The sequence below is a fragment of the Tyto alba genome, unplaced genomic scaffold (assembly GCF_018691265.1).
Source record: "Tyto alba isolate M040663 unplaced genomic scaffold, T.alba_DEE_v4.0 Super-Scaffold_21, whole genome shotgun sequence".
Classification (NCBI taxonomy): domain Eukaryota; kingdom Metazoa; phylum Chordata; class Aves; order Strigiformes; family Tytonidae; genus Tyto; species Tyto alba.
Genome location: NW_024881295.1, coordinates 6,884,521 through 6,906,707, shown reverse-complemented (window position 1 = coordinate 6,906,707; position 22,187 = coordinate 6,884,521). Strand labels below are relative to the sequence as shown.

Sequence of the window (22,187 nt, the reverse complement as noted above, 5' to 3'; positions counted from 1 at the left end):
GCGCGGCCCGGCCGGCCGTTGAGCAAGACGAGCCTGCCCATTGGGCAGCGGGAACCCACGTGCTTCGCGACTCATCGGCAGGCTGCTAGCCCGCTGACTCCGCCCCTCTCTTTCCTTACACCCCCCCCGCGCCTCTCCCCCCTCCCCTCCGGCGGCGCATGCGCGGCGGGGGTGGCCGCGGGGCCGGCGGTGGACGGACCTTCTCTCTCTTTTTTTTTTTTTTTTTTTTTTTTTTTTTTTTATTTTATTTCTTCCCCGTCTTTCAGGAGGGACAAAATGGCGGCGGCCTGACGCCGGGTTAAGCGACGCCGGTGATCCACCGCAGCAAAGGGCCCGGCCGGGGGATGGTGAGCAGGCGGCGGGCCCGGGCAGCCCCTGTGAGCAGACTCCGCCTCCCGCCCGCCGCAGCCGCGGCCCCGCCGCCCCGCACCGCTCCGCTCCGCTCCCGGGGGGAGAGCCTCCCGCCCGCCCGGCCCCACGGGGTGAGTGCCCGCTCGGCCCTGCCCTCCCTTCGCGGAACCGCCAGCCCCGGTGCCTTTTAGGTGTGCGGTGCGGGGGGGGGGGACGGGGCAGACGGCGGGGTAGGGCCGGGGCCGGCGGGCGGGCGTGCCCGGGGGGGAGCCGGTACCGGTACCGGTTCCCGGCGGGGCGGCTGGCCGTGTGCGCCTCCCACCGCGGCGGGGGGGGGGGGGGGTTTCCCCGCAGGGCCTCCCCGCCCGGGGGCGACTTCCTTGGAGAAAAAGCGCGTAGATTTCAAAACGGGGGCGAGGAGAAGGGGTGATGTGGCAGCGAATGTCACCCGCGGGCGTGGAACAGGAGCCTGGGGGGGGGGGGGGGGGGATGCCAAGTAGGGAGGGAGCTCGCCCTTGGAGCCTCCCGGCGCCGTGGGGCCTGGTTCGCGGTGGAGGCGGGGGGAGGTGGCGTTTTGGCGAGGTGCACCGAGGCGGAGATGGGGGGGGGGGGGGGAGAAATACATAAATCACATCCAGTTGTTTTCAAGGCGCGGAGGTGCTGTCTGACGGGGGGGGGGTGGGGACGGACACGGGGGATGGTATGGTGCGGGGTGGGGGGGGGGGGGGCTGCGGCTGGGCCTTCGGGGAGGCACCGAGTCTCTCGTTAAAGCGAGGGAGCCTGCGCCGAAGGTCTCCTCGGGAAAGGAGAAGCGCGGCTCGGCTGCCGGGCGGCTTCACCCCGCGGCCCTGCCCGGCCGGGGGTGGGCACGGGGAAAGGGGGGGGCTCCGCACCCCGCCGGCGCGCTGAGGGACCGGGGACTTCTTCCGCCGCCTGGTTTTGGGTTGGGCGCCCCAGTCCGGCGATTTTTGTAGCCTTGTGGTGGATGGGGGGGGAGGTTTGTGGCGCGCAAATGTTAAATTAGGTCTTGTTCTCCGACTGCTGCGTTAAGTAGGGCAGCTGTAGTTACCAGGTGGATATTAGTAGTTCAGCAAAACGTCTTGTACTTTTTTTTTTTTTGAGAAACAGCTCTATTTAAATACTCCCATCTCAATCTTTTCAGAACATTTATTATTAAAACTTCTGGAAGGTTGTGAATATCAGACAGAGGTGGGTTTATGTTGCTGCTTGTTTCACAGGTTAGAAAATGTGTCTAGGATTTTCTTGCTTCTGTTTTCATCTATGTTAGATCCTGTTTTCAGTATTGATGTAGAGAAATCACGCAAACACAGGTAGGTGCAAAGAACGTGGAGCCAAGGACAACAGGTTTACCCCACTTGTCAGTATAAACAGAAGAGTTAATGTGCTTGTCCTGCTTCAGTGGTGGGGTTAACAGTGGTAATTTGATCTTCTGTGGAATCCGATGGTGTAATTCTAGGTTTTACTAGCCTTTGAGCTGCAGCTGCTGCCAAAGAGATGCAATCTTGTATTCCTCTGGTTGCAAGTGTTTGTATACCCTTGTGGGAAACAACTGGGGAGCCAATATGACTTGAAGATAAGTTGTGGGGGTTTTTTTGTTTGTTTGTTTTGCCTTTTTTTTTTTTTTTACTGGTTTTGATTTAAACAGTTCCCCAGTCTGGAGAGAATCGGGCAGTGCACGGTAACCGCTCTATGTTCAGGGTGGTGTGGATTAGGGTGTTTTAAAGCGTTTACACAAAACAATCTTTTGTCACTGTACTTCCAAAAGATCCTAATAACTTGACCTTATTTGTGAAGTGTGTCAGACCAAAATTCATTACTTTGACGTGTGATCTCTGCAAGACTGCTGTGCAGCTGGATTTACTGTTCTGTTTTAAAATATTTCACTGACTGAACAAGATGTTCTGTAACAATGTTTCGTTATCATTTTTGGCTCTGAAATTCAACTGTTTGTGGAATTTTTTTTATCTGGCCAGGTCTTAATCACAAACCTAAGAGGGTTTTTTGAAGAGCTTTATTTTTTGTGCTCACTTGAGACTTAAATTGCTACAAAACTACATCTTTTATTTGAAAAGTTTTCATATTTAGTGTCAGATGATCTAAACATAGTAAAAAAAACTTTTCTTCATATAAAATTTGAGTAATGCGATTGCTTGCCAAGTCTTTACAGATACAAAATATAGCTGGATTAATTATTTGGTTTTGTATAGAGCTGATAAGTTGGTACTTTAGTAAAATGGAACTCAGAAGTTAGAACTATTACAAACATTCCTTCTCCAAAGTTGATTTTCTTTTACATTGCAGAGGTAGCTAGCAAAATGATGTTTAGCTGCTTACAGCAATTGCTCTGAAATCCATGATACACTTTGTGTCCTTTGGAGGAAGAATAATTTATTTGTAATAGAAATTTTCAGATTTCTAATTAGTAATGCTCTAGTGATCCTATTTTTTGTAGAAGAGCATTGTCTTCATTCTTACCCAAGCTTTCTATCTAGTTGCTTCAGTAGGTCCTCATCAATATTTATTTTAGATGCTATAAAGTAGCTTGCTTTTCTCTTGCTGCTTACATGGCTATCCTGAGGCAAGATGGAGTGGAATATGGAACATTTTAACCAGATCTTTTTCCCATATTTTTGCTTTCTGCAGGCCTTCAGTGTAAGTGGTGACCAGATATATGGGTGATGGGACTGAAAGGAATTTCTCTAGCTAGCATTGCTGCTAAAGAAAACTTACCCCTTAACTGAACTGCATGTTTCTATTGTTGCTTAAATTTAAGATCAAATATGGCTTATCACCACAACTTTAATCTCAAGTGCTGTTGATTGTTGTTGTCACAGCAGTTGATAGAAACAATTGGTTTTCAACTGTCATTCCAATTTTGACCTACTTTTATATTCTCTCTGATTCCCATTATTTTTTTGAAGTAATACAAAGTGAAGATCACTGTTGCTTAGAACTTAATTTATGTGCAATTGATTCTTTTTTTTTTTTTCCACACAGGTGTGGAAAAATGGCAAAGAGAATTGCAGAGAAGGAACTGACTGACAGAAACTGGGATCAGGAGGATGAAGCTGAGGAGGTAAGATATGCATTACATCCCCCCCACCTTTGCAGGTATTAGGGTAGTTACTTACATGTGCTATTTATCTTGTGGGTAAAATATATGGTGAAATTGGTTAAAAATGTAGCAATTAAATATGATTTTATATAAGTGACTTTTTTTTAAAGCTTCCAATATATGCAGACCATATGGCAAAGCAGCTTTTAACAGTGAAAATGACATCAGCAGCTCAGGGGAAAGGAACTTTACATTCCTAAAGGGAAGCCCAGGCTTTTTAAAATGCATGATGCTTTTGAACTCTTCAAATGTGTGATGGGTATTTATTAAGTTCACAAAAAAAGCAGTTTTGATTTATTGAGGTAAATTTTCTTCATGCCTTTTCTTTTTTTTGTTTATTTGTTTTGTTTTTTTTTTTTTTTTAAAAAAAGGTCAGTAATAGTTCATTTCAGAAGTACATTAATTTGGAGAGCTTAGCTGAATGTCCATACACAGCCAGAGGAATTAAGCAAACAGTCAAATGATATGTTTCATCTGATTGTGAAAAGAGATTTTCATGTTTAGTGTCTCATACTTACGATTCATGTATTATCTCTAAACAAACTGTGCTAGCTTTTGTGCTACTGAAGGTATTAAATAATTAGGCCTATAAAATGTAAGAAAGAAAACTGACAGTACTCTTCCAGAAATTTGAATATAAGAAAACTAATTTCCTCATTTATTACAGGGTAGTAATTAGCTGCCTTTGCTAGTACTTGAGGTGCAGCAGACTGACTTACAGCAGTGCATCTCAGTATACCTTCCCGAAACTGAAAATTGTTTGTAACAGTAGAATACTGACAGATTACCTTCAGCAAAGATAACCTTCGGGATTTGTTATAAAAAAAAATGAATTATTTGTCATCATAAAATTGTGATTGCAGAAAGAGAGATTTCATGCAGAACAAGACAGAATTTTGAAAGTATCAACTAATGTCCAAGTAGCTGGCAAGCTAATCACAGTACTCTATTTTCTGGGTGTATTTTTTTTTTTTTTTAACTCCTTCCCTTATTTGTTAGGGAGCAGTGTTACAGTTGTGTTCAAAAACTTCCCTTGGCCATCTCTTCAGACAGTGATGACTATGCATTCTGAGAATTTCACTAATAATGCTATAATGGCTTCTTAAAGGTGGGAACATTCTCAGTAGCTAGCGAAGAAGTCCTGAAGAACAGAGCTATTAAAAAGGCAAAGCGCCGAAATGTTGGATCAGAGGTAATGTAATCACTGAGCATTAGTGTTGTAGTTTGACTCAGCTGCAAAATATGACATGTGTGCTCAGGTTTTACTTATTTGGGCTTGTAATAATACTGTATAAAGCTACCATTTAGAAGGTATACGCAACTAGTCAGCTCATACATGCAAATTAATTATTGCTTACCGTTCCATAGCAAGTATAAGGCTAGAACAAAAAATGGTCAATATTAGTATTGACTGTGTGAAGAGAGATGTATATTTTTGAAGTAATAAATGCAGAGTGTTTCCTACACAATGTCATCTACAGATGGGTAAAATAACATTCAAACAGCTCCAGTTTAATTCTTTGCAGAGACGGAAACCTGGAAATCAGAAATTACTGGTTCTCCGTACTCGAGGGCTGGGGGATGTCTCAGAGGCTAAATAAGTAAACGCCAAACAGTAAGCTGTTCTGAGTGTGAAAACCATGCCTCTTGTTAAGAATGCTGCTACTGCTGTGCTTTTGATTTTCCTTCTGAAATGAGGAAGATGTCTTATCCTACTTTTGCCTATTGTAGTTTTAGCCACAAATGTGGTAGAGGATGTAGTTAATTAAAGGATTGTACTGGGAAGAGGTGATGCAAGACATAAACCACAATTTGAACAGGAGGGATTCAGGGGCAAATGAAATAGGAAGAACAGAGCTGGCTGAGAAAGGAGACCAGGTTATTGGAGAAAATATAGTCAGGAGGCTGGCAGTCAGCTGTTAGAGATCAAAGCTGGCAGAAGAGCTAGGATAGGCTGAGTCTTAAAAGCAAAAGAGATGGCAGGGCACCTGAGGTTGCATAAGAAGCCTGTGACATATTTACAAAAAGGTAAACTTGAAATTTACTGATGTTCCTAAATGTAGGAAACATAATGCTGCAAAGAAAAAGACTGCAGTGTAACTTGAATGTCCAGAGAGAGAGGCAGGTAGGATCTATCCGAGACAGAATAAAAATAGCTACCTAGAAATGAGAAACACAGGACTGCACTGGAAAAGGTAAAGCACAAACAAAAAAGCCCATACCCACAAGGCTAGATACTGGTATAGAACCTAAAATGAGTATGTTTTGCTATTTCTTCAATGACAAAAGCAGATGAAACTCAAAAGCAATTCTGCTTTTCTGCTGATGGTTTTTCAGAGACATTGAAAGTTCACTTTCAGTAATGAGTGCTTGTTACCTCAAACATAGTACCTAAAAGTGTCAGTGCTCGTTTGCGTGTTAATCACACTATGTCTTAAAAATATGTAAGAAACTGAACCATAAAACAATGTGGCTGTAAAGGTAGTGTTCAGAACTAGGTAATGAAAAGGCTGCAGAAAACATACATATTATGTCATCAAGTACAGTCTATCTTTGCTTCTCCCATCAGTCACGTTGGAATATTTTGGTTAACTTAAACATTACATAGGTGACTAAAAAATACAGTTTTGATAAGCAACTTGAAGTCTTGGACTCTTAATTGTGGTTGTAAATGCTAAGAGTTGCTAAAAATAAGTTCAATTATATATTGCCATGTAATTATTTAAAGAAAACAAGATGCTATGAATGTCTAAATAGGTAGTTAAACACATCCGCTGCTCTGAACAACTTTTATGTATCCACTTCCTAGATCTAGTTTATTTTCATACCAACCATCTGAGTCCTTTAAAAATAGTAGCAATATGTGTCATAAGGAAGCTAATAACGTTGTGTACATAGCTTAGAATAACGCATGAAATGACACACTGAACCAGGGTAAAATAAATGGAATATCAAGTGGGGATAGGATTTTTGTGGAGGATACATATACATATATATATATATATGTAACTGGTTGTCTGTGTTGTTTTTTGTTTGTTTTTTTTTTTCTCCCTCCCCAGTCTGAAAGTGGAGGAGCTTTTAAAGGGTTTAAAGGCTTTGTATCGCCTTCTGGAAAAGAAGGTGGCTTCAGCGGATTTGGTAATGGTGCAGGAATAAAGTCTTTGGATGGGCTGTCAAATGGAAGCAGTAGTGTCTCTAGCACTCCTTCTTTCAGCAGTTTAAAGACCACCTCTGAAACACAATCAGCATTTGGTAAGTTTTAAATAAGCATACATATTTATCGACAAATTGAGCCCTAAAATTAAAATCTGTAGGGTTATTTTAATAGTGAGAAAACAAATTCAAACCACCCTGTAATTCTATTTTGAGACTCTATTCCACTTTGTATGATTTCTTAAAAAGATTTTAGACTGCTGGAGGGTCAAATTACCAAATATATGCAGTTTTAAGAGGTGGAAGCTAAATTCATGTTTGATCTAATACTGGACGTAAAAGCTTTGTAGGCACGAACGGGAATGGAAGACACTGGCATAAGACACTGAATAGTATAAACAGCTGATGATATATTCCAGTTAAATAATCGTCCCAGTTTTCTGAATTTAATTTAAAAAAACCCAAACAAGCAAGCTAATGGAGAATGTCCATTTATAGTAGGACTGCAATTTCTTCATATGATATTTTTTTTTTTTTAAGATCTTGTTTCTGTAATTTTTTGCAGTTCTTTGTAAATAAATGCTGCATAGCTGAAGTTGTGACCTTTTTTCCTCTGTACATCTTGTATTGCAAAGTCTTACTGGAATTTTATCTGTTACATTTATACCTATATTTTAAGACATTTCCAGTATTCTGGCAAGTCTAACTCTAGTCTTATGCTTTGGTAGTACCTGAATATTAGTTCTGTCCCTTTGTGTGTTGGAGATGAAGAAATGTTAACCATACCACAGTGTTTAGAGTCAGCATGCCACAGAATAGAAAAGGTGGAGTTTGAAGTTTAGAGTAATTTAGATTTTAGTGAGCTTAACTAAAATACTTAATGAGGATTTTCTTAATTTGCTTATAATGTTTCTTATACAGAAACCATTCAAATGTGCAAAAGATAACTGAATATTTTGTTTTAATAACTGTTACAGCTTGGTAAAGCTTGAATCAAGGTTTTGGAGGTTTTGATGAAATGCAAAGCTGCCTTTTTTTTTTAGTGTTACTCTGTACAAGATTTCTTTGGTGTTTTGGGTTTTTTTAAAACAACTCTGTGCTCCATCTACTTTGTTTATCCCTGAACTAATTTACTTTTTCTAAGCTTAGTGAGCTTAGGTCTGTTTCACAGCACTGGCTGTTTACTTGTACCACAGTATCTGGGACACAGTGTTGTGGTCCAAGAGAAGGTACACAACTGAGCAAGAATGAGTGATTTGATAGAGAGATGGAGAACATTAGTTAGGCTTTCAGGAGAACTGTTTGATGGAAAAAAAAATGTTCTAAACCGTCTTTTTTTTCTATTAGGATCCACAATGTCAAATGGTCCTACTACTACTGCATTTACTGAGAAAAAGGCTGCAAGCCCCAAAGCTAATGGTGGCAGTCAACCGTCCTCATCTGGCTATGCTCAGAGTAAAGTCTGTAGCTCTAGTGTTTACCACAAACAGTTAGCAGCTTTAAACTGTTCTGTGCGTGACTGGATAGTTAAGCATGTAAACACAAACCCACTATGTGACCTGACACCTATTTTTAGAGACTATGAGAAGTATTTAGCAAATATCGAACAGCAACACGGAAGCAGTAGTGATAGTGGCTCTGAAACTGAAAGCAACAAGACACCTGTCTCTCAGTCTGTTTCTGCGTTTGGGAATTCAAAGCTACAGCAAGGATCAACGTTTTTGTTTAACAACAACAAAAGTGAGGATACCTCGGACAAAAAACCTGAAGCTGCATCAGAAAAAAAAGACCCATCGTTAGGAGCTACATCAACTGTCTCATTTAATTTTGGGAAGAGTGTCGACAGTTCTGTTTTGGGTTCCCTCGGGTCAGGAACACTTAGTAGTTTCTCATTTTCTCCTGGGAATTCAGGTTTGTTTGGAAAAGATGCAAACCAGGCTAAGTCTGTCACTGCAGTATCCACCAGTGTATTGGAAGCTCAGACAGAAAGTGGCAATAGTGATGATAAAGGTAAAATCTATTTAAAATGATGATTTTTAATGGTAAACTGTGAATGTATATGAGTTAAGAATACTGCAAAGATGAAATAATACTAAGTTGAACTCGATCATAATTGTTCTTGAATTTGAAAGTCAAAAACTGTACCACTTATCTGGAAATACCAGTCTCGCATACTGTTTAAGTAACACTAAAATTATGGTTATGAAAACCTATGTATTTCTGTCAGATTTATACTTTCTGTAATAGAAAACAATTCTTTAGCTGAATACAAGACTTGATGAAATTTAAAGCAACTGGTATGCTCATCTTTGATCCTACAGGACATTTCAATCCTGCTGCTTTTCCCAATAGGTTTGTCGAGAGATTCCCCTTAGTAAAACGCATAAGATGGAGAACAATTTCATAAATCTTACTGAATAGACTGTGAGGCCAACAAAGTTACATACTACCTGACAGTTTTACTCTGCTATTTACATAAGCTGATGGAAATCCTAGCAGTTGAGGGACTGGAGAGGCATAATCCTGCCACTGTCTCATGGCTGTCATTCCTGCAACTAACTCCCCTCAAATTAAACCTGGCTGTTGGAATTATTTATTATGCATTATTTGGACCCATTTGTGGAGACTATTCTTTGAAATGTTATAACTATTTTTCCCCCCTGACAGAAGGTTTTGACTTAAATTTGACTTGTTAAGCTTTATATTTTTTGGTTTGGATTATCTGGTGGGGATTGGGTCTTTTCATCCCATTCAAAGTGAAGATGAGCATAAAGTTGTTTGAGGCCGAATGAAAAGAAAGTAAGATTTCTTTTCCGTAGCCCGAGCTGCTTCAGAGCCCACATTTTGAGCCACATATTTTGGCAATCATTGACAGGCCACACGTGTATGTCAAATTATAGCATGCATGAGCTAGTTGTAATACAATGCCAAAACTACCTTCCAGATTATATGCTCACAACATTAACGTATTAAAACTTCTTATTTAAAGGAGAAGAGGAGGAAGAAGAGCCACCAAAAGTCATTGTCAATGAAATAAAAGAAGATGATGCTTTCTACTCAAAGAAGTAAGTGACTTTAACTTGGAATAGTGAATAGAATTGCGACTAGGAGAGTAAAAGTCATACCTGCATATTGCTGTTCTTCACCACTGTAGGACATAACTAATGCCATGCACGTTCTTGCCTTCCTAGTTGTTAAAGCTTGGTAGGAAGGCATATGGAATGTGAAGTTCCACTTGTAGAACAGTTGGTAACAGAGAAAAAATGTGTAAGATCTTACTATCTCGGACACAGTGCTAACAGCTAGTTTGTGTTCTATTTGTGATCAGTTCTTTTAGAAATTAAGATGTTTCTGCCTTCATCAGGTTTTGTAAGTTTAAACTGCAGGGCTTGTACCACAGGTGTAACATACTGTACTTCTGAAAAATCACTCAGGTGCTCAGCTATTTGCACAGCCTAAAATGAGACTCTTCAGCTGGAAAATGCTCATTGTTGTATGGAGGAGTGAACAAGTTGTACTTTAAAGTTCAAAATGAGACTAACTCTACGGGAAGCAGTTTTTCAAAGCATGTTCATTAGTCCAAGTAATTGCATGTCTGCTTAACACTTCGCACACAATTTGTCCTTCTACAAAAACTCATTTGCTTTATCTGAGAGAATGTGTGTGCTAATTTATAAAGAATGGCACTTGGTTTATTAGAGCTTCACTTAAAAAATGTTTTTGAATTTTACATAAAAGTCCTATTATAACTTCAGAATAATATACCAAGTTCTTATGATTTTGTAATTAATGTTATTAAACAGTAGCTTACAGTTATTACTCGTTAGAGACCCTGAGTACAGGTTTCTGTGCATTTTATTTTTCCCTGAAAGTAATAATTAACTTTCTCTTTCTGAACTGGAAGTACTTTCTGTTAGCACATGAAACAAGGTCAAGAAGAATAAAGATTTATGCTACTCATAGCATGTTAACTCCTGATTATTGTTAAACTGTTGGCTTACCATGAGTCAGATGTGTACATATGTGTGTGTGTATTTAGGATCTATCTTTGTTTTTTAGGATCTGTCTTTGTATTTAGGATCTATCTTTTTTTTTGCACAGGTGCAAACTGTTCTACAAAAAGGATAATGAATTTAAAGAAAAAGGTGTAGGAACATTACACTTAAAACCAGCAGGAAATGAAAAAACTCAACTCCTAGTCCGAGCAGATACCAATTTAGGTAAGTGGATTTCTTCTAGTCGCAAGTCTTGATGTGAAATTCCTTGCTAAGCTTTAGGATTTTTTTGTTACACAGCCTAACGGACATGATTAGTGAAAACCTTTCTACTTTTTTTGAGTAATTTTAAGTACTGAACAAGCAATCAGACGTCTCTAATGACTGTTACAAAATAGTGTACATGAAGCAGTGCAAGGAAGTAAAAAGTTATGGTGTATGTTTGGGTATTCCTCCCCAGCCCTTTTTTAATAGCTTTTCTCCATCCCCAACTTGTTGAGTGGCTTTGAAGTGTGTCTTAAGATCCACAATGAAGTATATATGTATCAGGTGTGATAAACAAAGAGGAACAAATTTTGTGCTAAGATGTAGGCCGACTGACATTTGTCTGCAATTCATCCTGAATCTGTAACTAGTTGGCCATGTGGACAGATGTCTGTTGTGCTTGGAGGTGAAGGGGAGTGTTCTGTAGATCAGGCACGCAGGGGTTTGCCATATGCAGTGCTCTTAGAACCCATGCAGAAGTCCAGCTGTTGAACTGTGTTTTGGTTGACTTCAGCTGGATCACAACTGGTGGGTTGACTCCACAGAATTAGAGTAGCCTGTAGTGTGATAGTTCCTCCTCAGAATATCTTTTGAGATCAATGTTAACGCACACAGCTAACTAAAGAGAGACAAACCCAGCTCTTTCTTTGCTTTTGGAAGTTAGGGGGACTTGATGCATTAAAGTTTTTAATGTTCTGGCTGAAGAGTATTTACACACTTAAATTGCAAATCAATGTTTTGATATCCACTGTTGAGAAACTCTGCTACACCCTAGTACCTAATTTCAACAAACTTGCATGTGGGGTTCAGGTGCACTTGACAACTTGCCTAAAATAGAATAAATATTCTGCTTATAGAAGACCTGAGGGCTAAGCCATGCTGCACTGTAGGCCATGGGTAAATCTCACCTTGATTCCAGTTTACAGTGCACTCCAAGTCTGTGTGATGTCCCTGCAGGCCCATTGGGGCAGTTCTCAAATACCCGGTGAGACTGGGGCTCCTGTATTAGTCAACTCTAAATCATTAACTTCTTTCCGTGGAGAGAAGGTTTGCCAGATAAAGAGCAGTTCTTAGCATTAAAACTGAAGGCAGATGTATGGCAGAGTTGTCAGTGCTTTCAGCATTTCCCTTGGGGGTTTGAATGTGGTGAATAGAGCAGATGAAAACTTGCTTTCTCCATGTTACCTACTCTTTAACATGAGTCTTGATTTTCACTCAGCTGATGCTAATTTTCATGATGTTGATTCACATTCCCTCTACCTTCATCTGAGGTGATGTATTAGGAAATCTTTCCTTTTTCTTCAGCTCATATGCTAAGACATTTCAGCTTGGTGTTTCCAAGCATTGGTTTCTAGAAACTGCTGCAGTCATAGTGATGCGCGCTTTCCTTTTTGCTATCTTCACACAGTGCTATAATCCTTTCCTAAAAATCTCACTGTGTTGAAAAACTGAACTGGAAAGGAAGGTGAAGACTGACTTTTCCCTAAATACTACTTCCGTGTTCTGAACTATTTACCAGGTTTACAAAATGTGTGCATCTTCCTTGGAAGCAGATTTGAGTTTGTTTGCAACTGTTTTAATAGACCACTAATCCTGAAGCTCTCAAACTCACTACACAGTTTAACAAGTTGATGTAGAGCTGCTGTTAGTAACCCGGTGGTAGACCACATCAGCTGTGTTTTACGATTTGAGGATACAAAGTTACTTATTCCACCATAGTTTGTCCAATTTTCGATTAACATGTCTGTCTGTGTGTTAAAGCTAACATTGTGCTTCTGCTTATGAACTGCGCTTGGTGGTCAGAATGAGTAACTTGCATAAGCATAAACTAAGCACTGTGACTGGGTTCCTCATTTGCTGCTTCTCCCCTGTCCCCTTCTCTCTTTCCTGTGTGTCCCTACTATCATTTGATATTCTTCAGGCTCCTCCCTTTAAAAAAGGAGGACACAGTATTTTCAGACATTTCCTCATTCCTAATGAGGAAAGAAATCTTTGAGAACAGTGGCCATGAGCAGATATTAGAGAAGAATAAGACAAGTATGAGACATTTGTGAATTGCCTTCCTTCCAAACACAAACATAAATCCCTCTTTAGTAAGTATACTAACATCTGTATTGCAGTAAAAGCTGAAAAATTGCTAACTGTAATTTTTTTTCCTCCTCGTATGCAGGAAACATACTGTTGAATGTTTTAATTCCACCTAAGATGCCATGTACAAGAACCGGAAAAAACAATGTTCTTATAGTTTGTGTTCCTAATCCACCGATCGATGAGAAGAATCCAGCTGTTCCTGTCACTATGTTAATAAGGGTGAAAACCAGTGAGGATGCAGATGAGTTGCACAAAATCTTACTGGAGAAAAAGGAGGCTTAAATAAGTTGCAGTCAGTGATTTGAGGAATTATTGCCTAACTGCTGCTGCTCTTTTTTTTTCTTCCATAACTTCACTTGAACACTTAACTCTCTACTCTGATATTAAGAACTGTTCTAGGAATTTTGGAAAAATTCTGTGAGGAAAAGCTAAACTAGCTAATAAAAGCTTTAACAGAACACAAGTGTTGGACTGTGCTCCCTCATTTTTCAACATCTAAATGCGGGACCCTCTTCTGGATAAAAGCACGTACTGATTTAAATTAAAGCATGTTTTTAACAGCGGTCGATTTGACCGAATGGACTGAAATCAGAGTTCAAAAATATCGTACCAGACCTTCCTCACAGACTGTGGTGCAATGCAACAGCCTCCTGTTTTGAGAAGGGAGGATGTTGAAGTTTACCTGTTGAAACTGTTTCCAGACTCCAGATTTTTAATTTCAATTGGTCTCTCATTCTGGTGAGACTAATTTTTCAAACTCGGTGACAACACTGTACCCCAAGAAGGATAGTGTGTATTGTACTGTGTTTTAACTCGTACAGACTCGTGTGCTTTTGGGACTCAGAGACTGCATCTCCAGAGAATTAAATTTGCTTGCATAGTTTTGTTGACAGTAGTGTTTCTTAGAGAAGAACTGTCATTTCTGTTCTTACTGTAGCAACAAGCTAATGATGTGCAATAGTACAAGCAGACAACTGGAAGACTGTTTATCTTGGACCACGGCCCCAGCAGGCACGCACTGACTGACTTCTCCCAAGTCAGAGGCAAAGGGTTGCACTGCCATTATGGTCCCTTTGAGGTATTCTTCCCTAGTCCCTTGGGCTAAAACTGAAACCCAGCAGAGGCAGAGTTGTAAATGTTGTACTTGTCTTGCTACTAGTACTTTTCTGAAGATATCTCTTTTCACAAATTTCAGGATTTTTATAGATCTTTATATTGCCTCTGGCCCTTACCAAGAATACATGCATAAATGTGTGTGTGTGTCTTAATTATTTTTCCCATGTGCTAAAATGACTGCTTTACTGCATCACATTAAGTAAAGCAGTAGTTTGCAGCTTTAGGACAAGTTGTCTGTTGTAAGTAGGGATCAGTGGGTTAATCTATAACTTAATTTTCAGCTGTGTTAAAATTAACCACATGGCAATAATTTGTGGATCAGAATATCATTCTGTTCTCAAGTTTTATCAGACTGTGTTTAGTTACTTAATTATTTTCTTTTTCAAATGTTGTTTGCTGGAAACTCCTTCCCTAACAATTGTTTTTCTGCTTCACTTCCAGCTCTGGCAACTATTCTAGAGCTAGATGGTAATTAAACTTGAACTGTTCTCAGATCTGTCACACAGACCAGCTCTGGGGTGATGGAAGAAACATACCAACCTGCCTCTGGCTACTGTGGCACAGAGGAGAAATTCCATTCTTTAAAAAAAAAGCAGCATGATGCAATTCTCACAGGGGCCCTGGGTATCCACAGTAGTGGCATCCCAGGGGTGGAGAAAAAGCAGCAGCACCATTTGATTAGATGCAGCACAACCTACCTGCTCCCTGCGAGGGGGACAAACGGCTGCACAATTCAGGTTATGGCCTTTTTTTTCCCCCCTCTTAACTAAAAGGAGGAAAAACTTTATAGAATCTGTTGCCCTTTTGACCAAAGTTCAAGAACAAAGGCCTTTGCTCACATTACAGCTATGCCGAGGTCACATGAATTGCATTTTTAACACTCCACATGGAAAGGGAGCTCAGATACCATTTCAGATATTATTTGAAAAACACTGGTGCCTTTTTTCTTTTTGCATCTGGCTCAGTACTTAACCCTTAAAAGCAAGTGACATTACTTTCCTCAAAATAACGTGCTTTTTTTTTTTTTTAAAAAAGTCTTGCCTATACCTACTTCAGAGGCCAAAAGCTAAAGGCATGCATGTTAATTGTGTGTGAATGAAAAGCAGAACATTGCCTGAAAGTTCATTAGAGGCTCAGGTTTAATGTCTAAGGGCTCAGTTAATTTTGCATTTGTCTTTTGTCTGCAGTGTCTTAAACATGTCTCCACACAGAAAGGTTTATAGGCTAGAGCACTGGGCATGGCTTGAAGAGCATCCCTGTACAGATCGTGTCTGTGGTCTTGGGTTTGTGTTTGTTTCCTTCTGAAAGCTCATGGACCTGTAACTGTTCCTTCATCCACTGAAATATGGACCAATTAACTTAAGCGAGAGACAGACTTAACTTTCTATGTATCCTTAAGATTCGCCTCCGAAGTGAAGCAGTCTTGGGGTTTGGCATGCACATGTTTGGCCCAATTCTAAAGCTGGCAAACTGAGTAAGGGCTAATGCCTCTCCATCATGTTTCGAAGGGTGGACATTTAGAGGGTGAGCACACAGCGTAAGGAAAAATAAATAGAATAGTAATAAATTGTGTTGGAAAAAATTAAACCTTACTATATCCACAGTAGCAAGTAATGTCTTCCATTAGCTGTGAAAAAGACTGATTGGGATGAGACCTTAATTCTTTAGCAATGCGTGTTTATCAGTAAAGCTATGGGAAGGTACACAATTGGAATCTTGTGTTAATTAGAATGTCAAATATATGCATAAACATACAATTTTAAACATTTTACAGGGAAAAGTTGCCACTAAAAGAATAGGGAAGAATTTTACTGCAAATTGGAGATTTTAAGCAGCGTTACTCATAGTGACCCTGAAATTCTCTGGACTGTGAAGCAGGAAAAGTCAGTCATACACTTCTCACTTGGTGTTCAGTTCTAAAGCACAACCCTTCTCCAGTACTGTTATAAAAACAAATTTTTGATGATGCTTCAGTTTCTAGTTAAGAATTATTAAAATAATATGTAAATACTGTAAAAGGCCAGAGATTATTACGTAGAAATAAAGGCCTAAAGTGAGTTAAAAACAAAAATTAGTGTAGAGCATAGAAATCAATATATTAATGCCTTCCTGACAAAGTGGCACATGCTATATGAGGAAGGAATTTTGGTCAGAATTCCAACCCAATGAGGCATTCCTGTATCTCAGTAGATACTTAATATACTTAACAGCTGGATATCAGATACCTGATGTTAAAGATGTGAGTTTCCTCCCTAATTTGAGTTAATGCCTTCACTGTTTCAGATGTACATAGGTGCTGGAGTGGCTTATGGATCACGCATTCTTCCTTCTGCTGTAATTTTGAAGTTTCATCTGCTTAGAAATCTTCCCTTTCCCTTTTGTCTCCCCACTCCCCAAAACAGAAAATCAGTATCCCCTTTGTTTAATTCTCAGAATCATCTGCAAGGGAGATTTTTATAGTCGTTTTAATTTTATTTTAAAATATTGTTATATACAGGTTTTTTTTTTTTTGTAATACATACTTAAAATTACCTATGGGAATACAACAGCGTGTTCCTGTAATCCCTTCTGGTTAATGGATGTGAAAGTTTAATTTAAATTTACAGTTCAAATGATCATGGAGAACACGAACCGATCAGAAGGTATGCTTTACTATTAAGAACTTCAGTTCAGCTCCCTTTGCAGCACTGTAACATTTAAAACATCCGTAAGGACTTTCTTTCTGATGCCTTAACTTATTTACATATGCTAAAATTTTGTAGCTGGTGCCTGTGTGCAGAAATTTAACTGACATTAAAACAATTTAAAGTGGCATGAGCTAGTATAAATCCAATGAAAATGCTGAATGTGACGACTTGTTACTTGTTAATAGATTTCAAACTGCTGGATTTTTCAGTGGATACTTAAGTTTCACATAATTTGTCATGTAATAATGTTTTCATTAGTTCTAACACATTGAGGAAGTGTACAAAAATCCATGGAAAATGTGAATAAATGAATGGGAGATAAGTGTCTTGTGTGTATCCCTTTCACTTTGACTGCATAACACTGTATTAAAATGGATTTTACAGTCACCTGCTGCAGGTGGACTCCTGCCGGGACAGTCCTGTGCACGGCCTTGCTGCTGCTGCCCTGCCCTCTCCTCCAGCCGCTCTGGAACCTGCCGCATTGGGAAGAGCCAGTTCAGCAAAAATGCCGCCGCCTTGCAAGGTCAGCGACCTGAACCGGCCGCCAGGGAGGAGATGGGGCTGCCTTCGACTAGAGAAAAGCTAGTTCTGACGTGCTGAGAGAATGACTGTAGAGATCAACCTCCAAAAATCCCTCCGCTTAAATCGTACAATATTCAAGAACAAAAGTAATCTGTGGTTGCCTGACGACACAAGTAGAACTTATTTTAGATCTAGCCTAAAAGTGCTGTCCTAAAGCCAGGCCACAGTGATTCTTTTCTTCCTTGTTTTGTGACAGTTTGGCAAATGGGTGTGTGGGGGGGGAAGACAATAAAATCAAGACAGACTTGTCATGACAAGTGTCAATCGTCTTTCCAATGCACCAGGAACTGCTGAGACCATGGGAGCGCCTGTCATCCCACCTGCACTTCTGCTGTTAGCCGGTATTGGACTGCATAGCCCTGCCTTAATTCTGTTTACAGTTCTGGAGCTCTCCATGCCCACGAACAGGAGCTACTTCTTGCATGAGGATACAACTGTCAGTTAGCAAAGACTATTTAGATATCTCCCCCACAATTGTGACAACTGGGAAAACCAAGAGCCTGTGTTGCAGTTTTAAGGATGCAGTTGCTGTCAATAGAGCACCACATTCCTACCTAAATTGCCCAGTTTGTTTTTTTTTTAAAACAAACAAAAAACTACCACCACCAACAACAAAAATAAACCAGACCCAAACACCAAGTTCATGCACTTGGGATGTTGGCATTATTCCACATTTTGGACATCTCTTCCTTAAAATAGACAACCAACACTGCTTACAGAGTCTCCCCAGCTTTCGGCAGCCATAAAAACAATTCTCAAGAGCACAAACTAGCTTATTACTCATTTCAGACTGGGGTAATCTGGGACTTCTAATGCTTAATGCTTTGCTACTACTCACTGAAGATTTTACCACTTGCACAACAGGAAGGGGCAAAAGTAACTGCAGGAGACAGCAAGTCCTGAACATCCAGCCTAAGACAGTGCAACACTCTAAGAACATTCTGTTAGTCCAAAATCTGACTCTTCCCTGATCCAGCAGGAAAATGCCCCTCACAGCAGACTAGTTACAACAGCCGAGTCACGGAGAAGTCCAAACAGACTCCTCTGAAATGCACACCAAGAGTAAGCTAAAGGCTGTGTACATGTCATCAGACAAACAGTGAAGGTGACAAGTAAACTTTAATCATGATCCAAATGATGCATCGACAGACGGGCTACCTGCTGAAACCAATCTCCTGCGAAAGACAAAACTGGAAGCTGGATGAAGATCAACAGCCTGCAAAGTCATTTTGAGAAACGTAGCCTCGTGTATGACACAACATTTGAAGCTGTGAATGACTTCAGGCTCAAAGTTTGGTAAACAGCTCGATCTGGTAAAGTACTTGCTTCATAGAAAGGTCACAAGACAGACAAGACAACTAAAGTTTAGGTGGAGAAGAGCGACAAACTTCTTTTGCTAGCCAGTAGATGAGGGCTGGATGACAAACCTCTGCGCTACTGTGAGTTACAGCGTGTGACTGAGCACCCGTAACTGACTGCCAGGCATCAACTCCAGGAGGAGCAGCACACCAGGACCAAAGGCTGCACGAGATGAGTAAAGAGATAGAAGAAATTACATTGTTTGAAGTAGTCACCAATATATTTCTCCAAGTTTGTTAGGGTAGCATACTGCTCAGTTTTTTAAGGCATCATACTCGTTTAGAAATTCTTATTTGCATCTAAGCATCCTGAATAAGTATTGTAAGAAAAGTAAATATAATCATCAGTTTAGTGGGTGTTGCTATTAGGAGCATCGTAACATTTACTGAGAGGTAGCTCAGAAATGGATCACCTCTGGAAGTCTGCAGGGGCTTCAAAGATGAAAATAGAGTTTGCCTGCTCGGGCAGTACCACTGAGTAAAAAGTCTCTGACTGGTTTACTATGTTATATCATAGATGACATAATACAGTACAAATTTTTTTGGTCTAAATTATGGTCAGCATTAGTTTTGGAGCCCAACCTGAACTGGTGGGCACTCGGGGCATTCTTCTTACCTGCAAATGGTAATTCTGTTGACTGCAATTCCAGGGAAAACTTGCAGATGGTGTCTTCATTGTAAAAAGCAAATTCCTAACACTGAAGAGAAAACGGTAGATCATATAACAAATAGTAATTACTTTGGCAGTTTATGAAGTAAGTTTTTCCTTACCCTTATGATGAGGTCAGAAATGACTCCTGTGACCACCTGTCTGGGCTGATTGCCCTTGTGTGCTGGGCAGGTTACCCACAGGGGTACTTCCCAGGAAGCATGCAGTTCAGAAATCTTGCTGAGAAGGAGCTTGCATAATAACTCCTCTTGCTCCTTGATGCTACACCTATCACACTCATTTTCAAAGCAAAACCTAATCCGACACCTGCGGGGATGGAGGAGTGGGTTCTGCCAACCTCCTTGTCCTTCAGGAGCAAAGGAATGCCTCCAGACTGGGTGCAGGCTTAAGGCAGTCTCTTTGATGACCACACAGTGGTTGCATCTGAATTAAAGGTTATGAGACTTAGAAGAGTCTGTAGACGAGTAAATTGCTTTTGGTGGATCTCCCCAGCGGTATTGCTCCAGCAGGAAATGCAGAACCACAAACATAAAAACACTCTCTGTGTTGGGGGAAGATGGGAGGGGGAAGAGCTCGGGTTGAGTAATCACATATTGTGAAATACCAAGTTATGAATCACCAAAATCAACTGAATGTTGGCATAAATAGATAACAGGGAAAACATTAAAGTAGCTGCAACTAACACTTCAAGACAAAGCTTTTTTTCAAACGTAGGTGGTCTCCACTGATTTGGGCAGGGTGACTCCTCCTTTTTGAAAAATCATCAGCTAGCTCCATTCATTTCAATAGGGTTTTAAAACTGTTTATTCCCATCTTCCTTGAACCATTTTCTTTGAAGGGAATTCAGGACCGTGCAAGTTAAAACCGTGAATAGTAAGTATTCAAGTAGTTCTGTTATTGCCCAAAGTTCATCCCTGTAACAGCAGGAGCATCTTCAGCAGCGTGCTCAGCTCCAGAGGCAGCCGCCCTGCCTGCCTGTTTTGCTTTACAAGCTGCCTCCTCGCCCTCTGCCAGCCCTCGCCCCTACAGGGCTGCTCTGCTGACAGATCATTCTGTTTGTGCAGGTGCCACAGGGTAGGCCTTGCGTGCAGGTACAACCACAACTACCTGGCTGGCCAATTTTTATCTTCTGCAGTGCATGTGCAGTAGAGGGAATAAGTCCACACTCCTCACAGATGAGTAAATCCAGTTCGTGCACACAAACATTTCTGTCTTGTCTGAACAAGAAAATGGACCGTCTACCTTGGTTTTCATACCAACATGTCAATCAGTATTAACCCTTCTAGGAACAGCCAGCCAGCTTGACTTGGGGAAGACTTTTCTGGCTTAACCAATCATACATGACTTATTTCCCATGATGAGATCCTTACCTTTGTGAGGAACCAAGCTGGGGACAGAACTTGAATTAACTTCTATTTTCCTTGAAGTGTTTTAATATGTCTTCTATACTGAGTAGCATCTGTTACTCCCAGATTCTCTTCTACACTGTTAAGGGAAAATCAGACCCACAGTCCTCCTGCATTTTACTCCTTTGCTCTCTGCAAACTTGCAATTACAAGTTTCAGGAACTACATTTCTGACAGGAGTACACAAGTAACTATTTGCTAGCAAAGATGTGTATTTTTTTCTTCAATCTTCAAAGTGTGATTTTACTTTGTAAAATCAGACCTTGATGATAAACTTGTATGCCAAGCAACATAACGGTATTTCTTGGAGCATCCCTCCAGATAAGGACAGGCAAGATACGGAACACTCCAGGACAAAAGGACCTCGAGTTAATTTGGGTCCCCAAAGCAGGGACTCTACTGAATGAGCTATACCACCACACTGTTAAAACAGTATTCTTCTCAGAGCATATTCAAGAAATTAATTCATTAAAGTTGTGAAAGCTTTTTAAAGACATATGTGGCAGTCTTCTGTTCCCCCAGCATTTGGATTAAAAACCCAAACCAAATCAAGCACACCTTTTCCTGTCACTAACTCCTGGCAGACTAACGAAACAGGTGAAGTTTATTACTGTGATTTGTAAGCTTATGCTACTCTTTGCCTTTTGTACTGTTTTAAATAATGCTTTCTCCACCATGGCTGCTCTCAAAAGGTTTCCATTTAAAGTATTCAAGGAAAATCACACTGTTTGTTTCTAAGCCATATTTTAGTATTTCCCAACTGGTTAAGATTCCTGTTCAGTTGCATGCACAGAACACTGCCAACAATCTGCTCAAATATCCATATAAAGCACAAAAACACGCTGTTCTCCTTCCTAAGCTCTGTTTTTTAATTTTGCCATACCACACATCTCCAAGCGATCATGCGTGGCTTAGCATAGATGTTGTTACACCACACGTGGGTTTGTGAAACAGTCCTGGACTGGGACTCTTTGAAATGGAATCATCAGCACATCAACTCTTATCTATACGTGGTAACATTTGTTTGGGGAGTGTTTCATTTTAACTAATTTAGATAGAAAAATCCCCTGAAGAAGCCTACTGTGAAATGTTAGTCACGAAAATCAGGTGGAGCGGGAAGGTGCACTGCCTGGCAGGTAGCTGAAGGAAAACGGATTCAATGCCAGTACGCACAATTTAACGCAGAGTGAGCAGTTAAGAGCTAAAGGGCAATCTAATTTTTACAACATTGCATAAGCCCATACGGAAGTCCTTCCTGAATTTATCAGGAAGACATCATTACAGCTATCAGTCTCTCAATATACACTGCACAAACCTAAATGTTAATGACTACATAATTAAGTTTAAACCAAAACACAGATCAGTTTAGAAGGGCTGT

General features: G+C 40.4%; 1 protein-coding gene across 5 annotated transcripts; it reads left to right on the top strand.

Annotated features, from left to right (window-relative positions):
* The first annotated feature begins 154 nt into the window (after nucleotides 1-154).
* On the top strand, nucleotides 155-17,115 carry NUP50 (nucleoporin 50). Of its 5 annotated transcripts, none has more exons than XM_042795568.1 (9): nucleotides 646-777; nucleotides 1,590-1,682; nucleotides 3,370-3,448; nucleotides 4,596-4,679; nucleotides 6,547-6,739; nucleotides 7,988-8,650; nucleotides 9,630-9,705; nucleotides 10,742-10,860; nucleotides 13,070-17,115. In XM_042795568.1, the coding sequence occupies exons 2-9, from the start codon at nucleotides 1,633-1,635 to the stop codon at nucleotides 13,270-13,272; spliced, it is 1,467 nt and encodes a 488-aa protein (XP_042651502.1). In that variant the 5' UTR covers nucleotides 646-777; nucleotides 1,590-1,632; the 3' UTR covers nucleotides 13,273-17,115. The 5 variants fall into 5 exon arrangements, with proteins under 5 accessions (XP_032841989.1, XP_032841992.1, XP_042651502.1 ...); XM_032986100.2 differs by lacking the exon at nucleotides 1,590-1,682 and adding an exon at nucleotides 1,514-1,560; XM_032986098.2 differs by lacking the exons at nucleotides 646-777; nucleotides 1,590-1,682 and adding an exon at nucleotides 155-482.
* The last annotated feature ends 5,072 nt before the right edge of the window (nucleotides 17,116-22,187 follow it).

Coding starts and splice junctions, on each gene's coding strand:
- NUP50 (XM_042795568.1), top strand. CDS start 1,633: ATGTTAGATCCTGTTTTCAGTATTGATGTAGAGAAATCACGCAAACAC. Junction 1,683..3,369: donor GAGAAATCACGCAAACACAG/GTAGGTGCAAAG, acceptor TTTTCCACACAG/GTGTGGAAAAATGGCAAAGA. Junction 6,740..7,987: donor TGAAACACAATCAGCATTTG/GTAAGTTTTAAA, acceptor TTTTTCTATTAG/GATCCACAATGTCAAATGGT.